This window comes from Gavialis gangeticus, unplaced genomic scaffold, assembly GCF_001723915.1.
Source record: "Gavialis gangeticus isolate Ggan-Ray unplaced genomic scaffold, GavGan_comp1, whole genome shotgun sequence".
In the NCBI taxonomy this organism is placed as follows: domain Eukaryota; kingdom Metazoa; phylum Chordata; order Crocodylia; family Gavialidae; genus Gavialis; species Gavialis gangeticus.
Genome location: NW_017729018.1, coordinates 10702090 through 10709690, shown reverse-complemented (window position 1 = coordinate 10709690; position 7601 = coordinate 10702090). Strand labels below are relative to the sequence as shown.

At 54.1% G+C, this 7601-nt stretch overlaps 2 protein-coding genes across 3 annotated transcripts in view; one reads left to right on the top strand and one right to left on the bottom strand.

The window, feature by feature from the left end:
• Positions 1 to 2091: 2091 nt before the first annotated feature.
• Positions 2092 to 4947, bottom strand: LOC109294897 (hydroxysteroid 11-beta-dehydrogenase 1-like protein). Its single transcript, XM_019513471.1, has 4 exons — positions 4794 to 4947; positions 3990 to 4119; positions 3003 to 3115; positions 2092 to 2223 (listed from the first exon to the last, which is right to left on the bottom strand). The coding sequence occupies exons 1-4, from the start codon at positions 4864 to 4866 to the stop codon at positions 2111 to 2113; spliced, it is 429 nt and encodes a 142-aa protein (XP_019369016.1). The 5' UTR covers positions 4867 to 4947; the 3' UTR covers positions 2092 to 2110.
• A 2624-nt stretch (positions 4948 to 7571) lies between these two features.
• CUNH19orf70 (chromosome unknown C19orf70 homolog) overlaps positions 7572 to 7601 on the top strand; it is a 3927-nt gene continuing 3897 nt past the window's right edge. Inside the window, exon 1 of one of the 2 annotated variants that reach the window (XM_019513470.1) lies at positions 7572 to 7589. The gene's annotated coding sequence lies outside the window, so the exon portion shown is untranslated. The other variant, XM_019513469.1, reaches the window with a different exon arrangement.

Genomic DNA, 7601 nt, shown 5'->3' with positions numbered 1-7601 from the left:
CCACCTCGTGGTGGCTGGGCAGCCCCGACTTGCACAAGGAGCCCCCGCTATTCAGAAGTGCTGGGGGTCACAGGCGGCTGCAGGTGCTTGGCCCTTCTGCCTGTCGTGTCCTGATCCTTTAAGTCCCCGGTGGGATTTGGATCCGTCCCTGGCAGCTTGGGGTGGAGGGCGGTATTGGCTTGGGTGTGGGCATGGGAGAATCCTCCTGCTCCTCTGTGGCACTGGAGGGTGTTTTAGGTCCTCTGCATCCCTGCTGCCACCCCAAGACAGCCCCACAAATTTAGGGCAGTGTTCCCAGAGGGGATCCCCCGAGGAGGGGGAAGACAAGGGTGGATGGAGCTTGCTCAGGGCCTGAAACGGGCCGAGCGCCCACCCTAGAGGGTGAACGTGTCCCTCCTGTAGGGGCCCAAGCCTCTGCTGGACTGGCCTGAACCCCTGTCCCAGAGCCTGGCTCGACCCTTTGGAAAGGGGCTGGAAGGGGGCTCAGAGCCTGATCCCATGAGGCTGGGGGCTGTCGACAGGGGGGAGACAGGAGTGGAAAGAAGGTCTTCCTGCGTGAGGGGAGCGGTGGACTCTCTGTGCCCAGGTGCGAGAGGCTGGGGCTGAGAGGAGAGCCCCGGCTATATGCCAGACAGCGGAGGTGGGATTGTGGGAGGCTGAGACAGAACTGACCTTTGGGCCCAGGGGGGGATGCAGAGAGGGAGCAGAAGGGGCTCAGCTGTCCGGAAAAGGGGTCACAGCTAGCACGAGGGTTGGACGCTTGGCCCCTGACTAGCCCAGGGCTGTACGCATCACACGCAGGCCTACAGACATCCACGCACCTCCACGGGGATGCACGCGCACTCCTGCATGCATGGATGCAAACAGCCTGGAGTACGCATTGTCTGGAGGCACACGCAGAAGCCCCGACCTGAATGCAACATGTTGTCTTGCATATCACCCACGTGGCTTCACACGTGCTCACGCATGCACACACATGGACAGAAGTGCCCTGCATGGACCTAAATCCTGTTGCAGCTACACATACACACCTCGTCTTCTCCAGTGCCATCTCTGTGTCGATCAGCCCCAGGACGCAGAGGGTGATGCTCACGTCTTTCGTCTGCATGGCGAGCTCATGATGCAAGGAACTAAAGAACCCATCCAGGGCAAATCTGGTGGCAGAGTAGGAAGTGGTGAAGGGGGTTGCGATTTTCCCTAGGAAGAAAAAAAATGAGAGAAGGGGAAACCCAGAGGAAATTGGGTCTGGCTGGGTGGCCCTGCTGGGAGAGGAGCCAGGGCAGGGAGGATGATCTGAGCTACGTCGACCCTCTGCTCCAGCTGGACAGGCTTCCCCTCTCCAGCAGAGATGTTTCCTTCCCAAAAATGCACCAGGGGAAAGTACTCCTTCCTGACCCTACATAGCCACTGAATAACCTAATATTTGGCCTCTCACCCCGGAGGTGGCTGTCTTTTAGCCGTGTCCTTGAGAGCCCGTGTGACGTGCTGTGGGGGTCGACAGCCCAGACAAGCTCTAGCAATGGGCAGTCAGACTCCGAATCAAACGACCATGGCAACGCTGGCTGTGGACCGTGACTCCTGAGCTTACCTGTATTGTGAATTTACAGGGAACTCTTGGCTTAAGTTTCCCCTGAAGTTGGGGTGTCACCCCTTGCTACCCCTCTCTATCCCCGGCCCCCAGCTTCTACTTCCACGTTAATAAAAGATTCAAGCCTTCTCATAACCAGATCTCAGCAACCCCTCTGGGGTCCTAAAACCTAACCTCAGGAGGACTCCACAGAAAGGCCTAGCGTGGATACACATGCTGCAAAAGCCCTGTAACACAACATCACTTAGGTCCAACAGCAGCATGTACCTTGGCAATGAGACGGACAGACGACGGCGATGTTGTAATCAGTTCAGCTCTCTACCTGCAGGCTTTCAGACCCCTCCTCCCTCTTTACCTCCAGTCAGGAGCAAAGCATCACAGGCTCTTTTGTTTCACCCTTTCTGGAGTCAGAGGGCCCAACTGCAGCCCTGCCAGAAGCCACCGGCTCCTGGGAGCTGCCCCCAGCCTGATCCCAGCAAGGGCCAAGCCTCCCTGCGCCTCTCCTCCACCCCCAAAGGGCCCCTACCCTGAGAAAACCCACCTGCAGAAGCCAGTGGGTATGCTCCACATCCCCATCCCACATCTGGAAAGGGGTCGCACATCAGCGTGGTTCAGCACCAGGTAATCCAGGCCCCCTGCAGTCAAGGGGGCAGTGAGAGTTGAGTAAAGCACCCCCACCAAGTCAGGCAGCCAGGGGCTGAGAATTGCAGCAGAGAGGCATGCTCGGGGCTTCACGGGCCAGATAAAATGGCCTGGATCTGGCCCACAAGCCGTAGGTTGCCAATCCCTGCCTCTGCTTTCCCCGCTTTAGACATGCACAGCAAGAAGGGCTGGCTCTGACCAGCTGAGCTCACAATACACAGTCTGGGTCCTGCTTCATGCTGCCAATCAAAACTCTCCCCCTCTATGCACCCATCACTGACCGAGGTGGGGAAACAGAGGCATCGTGCTTCTGCGGTGAGGAGGGCTGAATAGCTACCCAGGGAGATGGAGGGGAGTGCAGAACGAGCCACGATTACCCTGTGGGTCAGGCAGGGCACCCAGGAAAGCTGATGCCACACATCTGGCTCTCACCCATGCAGACCAGCTTAATGAGTGCAAGATGCAGCAATGCACACCCCGTGGAAAAGGAGGTGCAGCAATGCACCCCCCTCCCTGGACCCAAGCTCATGGTGGATTGAAGCAGATGCTTACAGGGAACCGCAAAGTAAAGGCAGTTTGGTGGGGATCACTTCCATCAGCTTCTCCGGGCACCTTTGATGCCATGTCACCTCCTTGCCCATGCAGCCGCCATGGGGACAGTGCTTTGCTCTCGGCTGGGTTGGATCTCCGGGATCTGACTCATTGAGACCCCACCCCGCTGTTTCCTCCTCCCCAGCATCAGTCGCTTTTCTTCCAACAGACCAATACTTACCCATCTTTTGCACAGCAAACTGCATCACCCGCTCGGGCTCCGCAGGGGAGGACATATCAGCCAGGATGTAGAAGACCTTCTTGGCTCCCAGCTGCAGACATTTCTCCATCACCGGGAGAAATGACCCAGACAAACCAATTGAAGTACATTATCAGGGCAGGGGCAGGGAGCCTATTCCCTGCTCACCTCCCTCTTTTCTTGCCTTGGTCAAGGATGAACAAAAACACATTTTTTCCATCCAAATTTATAATCACACAATCACAATCACACACAGGGGACCAAATTCTCCTGATGCATTCAAGTCTTGTTTACAGGGGGCAAATTAACTGGAAGAGTTCCCTGTGCGGACGCTCAAAATCCGCTTTCCAAGTGGATTAAGCTTAAAAGAAAAAAAACCTCTCTTATTCTGGAATAATGGTGTCAACATGGAGAGCTATTCTGGAATAGCTAGTGAGCTGGAAATCCATCTTTTTCTTTCAGCTGGAATACTTTTCAAGCGTAGACAAGCCTGAAGGGGCCAGGTCCTCTGACACTGTCACGGCACTGTTTGACGTGGAGCAATGAGTCAGGGCTTGAAATGTGATGCTAGGCCTTAGGCTTGTGACCCCCTGCCCTAGTGCAGAATTGAGCTTGGAGCTGTCAAGATGAACGTTACACCATTCACACAACCTCAGGAGCGTTTTCTCTCCGTGTTGCTCCACCTTGTTCTTCAGAGATGCCTGCTCTGAATGTTCAACCTGCTCCAGTGACCCTGCATAGGTCAGGCTCCCTCCTAGATCATCTCTCCCCACCATCCCTCCAAATCTGATGAGGGAGGTGGTGCATCCTAGGAGTCAGATGGTGGTACTGCCTGAGAGGCATGAATGTGGCTGGGCAGCTTACCCATACCAGTTTGATGGAAAATGTCTGATCTGCCCTACATCCTCATTGTTTTTAGGCCCAAGTCATCAGCCTTGCCGCCCTCTACCATGTGAAGGAGGTCTCACCTTCTGCAGCACAGCCTCCCTCCTGGCTGTCAGCACTATTTCGGCACCAGATCTGGAATAGTGATAAGCCATCTGCTCTCCGATCCCAGTGCTGGCACCCGTCAGGAGCACGCGGGCACTGGAGATGGTTTCTGCGGGGTGGAAAGAGGAGGAGTAGCAATGACTGAGGGGTTCAGACCAGTGGCCACAAGTCTCTGTGCTTCCCCAAAGCCAACCAAGATTCAGGATTGGGCTGGAGAACCCAGGCTGGGTGGGAAATAACATGGGAATGCTGGTCCTGCAAGGGCAGGGAGAAACCTCCTCCATCTGAGTGGCACCTGGAAACACAAAGCCTAGCTCTGACTGAAATTTTTGATCAGTCCCTGGGTCATGTGAAACCCTGTCCCACTATAGCTGCCGGGCAGATTTGACTCCCCTATCTCACTGAAGCCAAGATGCCTCCTTTTGTTGCAACCAATTTGCTGAATCCTCATTATGCCTCCTGTTCCTAATGATGCCATCCCTTGCAGACGTGCAGCCAGGAACCAGAGCTCCCAAACCCTCCTACCCACTGACCCGCACCACCTCTGCCTGCCTACAGTGCTGCCACCCCCACGGGCAGTCTGGCTGCCTCCTCCTCCACCGTTTTTCCACTTGTTTTCACAGGTCTCCCAGCTCCCATCTGCTGCTGGCTACAAGGAGAAGCAGTCCTGGAGAAGCAGCCGACTCTTGCCAGATGAGAACACCTCAAACCACCATTTCAAAACTCAGCCTTTTTTTCTCCCACAACAGCTTCTGGCTCTCACTCTTTCCTTTCTGGGCCTACCTGGGTTAAAGGTGTCTCTCCAGAAGAAAGCCAGGACCCGGTGGCAATCCCAGCTGCCCACAGCGCCTTCCATCTTGCAGACATTTCCCCTGCGGCGGTAGATGACAATGTGAGGGCAGAAGCCTCAAGGCTGAGTCCCATCCCAGCACCGAACGCCCCGGAGGAAGGGGGACAAAGTCTGGGTCCACAGCTCCCTTGTGCAGGCGGCAGGACTCCACGAGGTCCTTAGAGTTGCTGATTTACCTGGAGGAGACAGCTCTGCCAGGGGACCAGGTTGCAAAGCAGCTGCAGTTCCACTGAGCCAGGAGACGGGAGCTGCACAACCCTGAAAAACAGAGATAAAAAGGAGCAGGGCCACCTGACTGATGATACCCAGGGGTGAGCATCCTCTAGGAGGAACAATGTCGTGCTATTGCAGGGACATGGGAATTTCATCCTGTCTCCCCTGCTGTGTTTGGCCTTCTGCAGGCTCATTAGGGCCAGATTTAGGTGGCACTTGGGTCAATCCAGTCAAAGCTCGTGTCAGGGTTACAACGGCCTCTCTCCTGTTGCCTTGGCTGCATTGTTTTGATGAGGCCCCTGGTAAAAAGATTAAGGGAAGTCACAGAGCAAGGAGCAAAGTCTTGTGATGGGCAAGAAAACTGGGCGGTGGCGCAAGCAAGTTCCCCATGACCAAAACCTCGTTACCTTGGTCTCTAGCGAGACAAGACTGCAGCCTGACGGTGACCCGGACCTTCTTTGCAAGCTTAGACACAGAATACAGACACAGCTACAATTCCCTTCATTTTTATCGCCACTCAGTCAGGGAGGAAAGAAAGGAATAACAAGAGATACCATTTACAGCCTGATCCTTGAAGCCACCCATACCCCCAAAGCACAAGAACAAACACTTACTCCAATGCCCATCTAGCTGCCCCGTAAAATAATATAGGATAGCACAGATTCTCACCAGCTGGTGGGGCGGGGGTGAGGAGGAGGGGGTGCTTCAGGAGGTAGCCCACAGACTGGCAGCAAATCTTCTTGAATGCATAGAGTTTCTCTCCTTTTGCTTCAGCCTATACCCTAATATCTATAGATGGCTTATTTTAATATTCTCATCATTGTTCTCTGATTGGTTTTATTCAAATGTCTTTGCTTCACTTCAATTTATGGAACTGAACTGAACCAGTTATCTTTTGGCTGTAGAAAGCGTCAGTTAGTTGGGATTTATGCTCCTGTGCAAGTCCCACACCTGGAGGGGAGGATTCCTTATGTCCTTCCCTTCGCCTTATTTATATTTCCAAGTGACAAACCTGCTTTATTTTTAGGACTTATCTAAGAAACTTAATGCAAATATCTACCAGAAAACTACAGTCAGTACATTTAATTACACTAATCATTACTACAAGCTAAAGGAATGATGCAGTATATTTATATCTAACTTCGGGTGATATGTTCTGTATAATCTGATCTAGTTCCGCGGCGCATTGCAGCCGCTGTGGAGGGGGGCAGACTGCAGGAGATACAAGGAGGGCAGGGGTGAACCTCCCCACCCCACTGCATGCCCCCCACTGATGCTACTTTCTCTTCTGCAGCGATTGGGTTTGGGGGGGGAGGCAAATTTAAGACAACCCTCCTGTAATTAGATTCTATATATGCAAAATTATAACAAATGTACACAGTTTCCATATGTAGAATCTAATTACTGGGGGGGTCAAAGTCCTCTTGGGTACAGGTAAATACAGTGGGATGTTTCTGCAACAAGCTGAACCTATATTCTTTGGCCCTGCTGATTTCCACATCGCACCTGGGAGGATGGGGAACAGGAATCCTACAGCACCTTCAGCTAAGCGAAAGCTTAGTCATGGATGACATGGGGAAATGAAAAATGCAACCACTTTAGTGCTCGTGGTATTATTTTAATGCTCAGTTCCATCCATTTTACACGAAATTTCAACATACCATTTTGTACTGACAGCATTTACATCTGTGCCAAAGCAGCCAGAAGGTGAGGTGGAAATCTTAGTAGGGAACTGCTGAATCCTTTGGCACCTGGGATGGCTTGGGAGCTGTTCTGGGAGAGGTGCAATGGCTGGGTGCTGGGGACAAAAGGATCAGCAGGAAAACAGGTGACAATGCTGGCACAGAAATGGCCATAAGTCATTTTCAGATGAATGGGGCGCGGGGGCGTTCACACATCACCACATCCTAATTGCTGGCAGGCTCAAGCAGGCAGCCGCGGACTGGTTTCACCCACCCATTCGACACTTTAAGACAGGACGAGAGAAGAACGTGGCCAAGCGGGACTGCAGTGTGAAGATTTACCAGGCCAAAGCCCCCGTCCCACAATCACCTTTACTATCAAGAAATTAAGCCACAGCAGCAGGTGTTAAATGAGTAGGTGTCATTAGAAATGGCCCCCAACGAGGCTGCCAGACAAATTCCAGGTCCCGCTTACACCCGTTCAGGACATAACCCTGAGTCCCGAGCCCGGGGATGTGTGCAGTGCAGACGTGCTTCACTTCGTGTCCTGCTTGAACCAACCAGTGCTCTCCCCGGCTCCTGCCCCAGCCCCCACCTCGCAGACGCTGCTGAGACTGCCGTCCCCCAAGGCGGGGATCACGTGACACCCTCCAACCCGGAAGCCAGGCCGCCGTCATGACAACTGTTGAGACGGAAGTGCGCGCCGCGGCTGGGGCGGGGCCGCGCCTAGGCAACAATGGCGGCCTGGCCACGTGACCGCGGCCGGCGACTACAAGTCCCGGCAGGCTGTGCGGCGAGCCGGCCAGGCCGGGCGCGGAGGTGTCGGTGCGGCGGGGGGGGGGGCGC

Coding starts and splice junctions, on each gene's coding strand:
- LOC109294897 (XM_019513471.1), bottom strand. CDS start 4,866: ATGGAAGGCGCTGTGGGCAGCTGGGATTGCCACCGGGTCCTGGCTTTC. Junction 3,116..3,989: donor AGGGAGGCTGTGCTGCAGAA/GGTGAGACCTCC, acceptor GTCATTTCTCCC/GGTGATGGAGAAATGTCTGC. Junction 2,224..3,002: donor GTTTGCTGTGCAAAAGATGG/GTAAGTATTGGT, acceptor CCTTGACTGCAG/GGGGCCTGGATTACCTGGTG.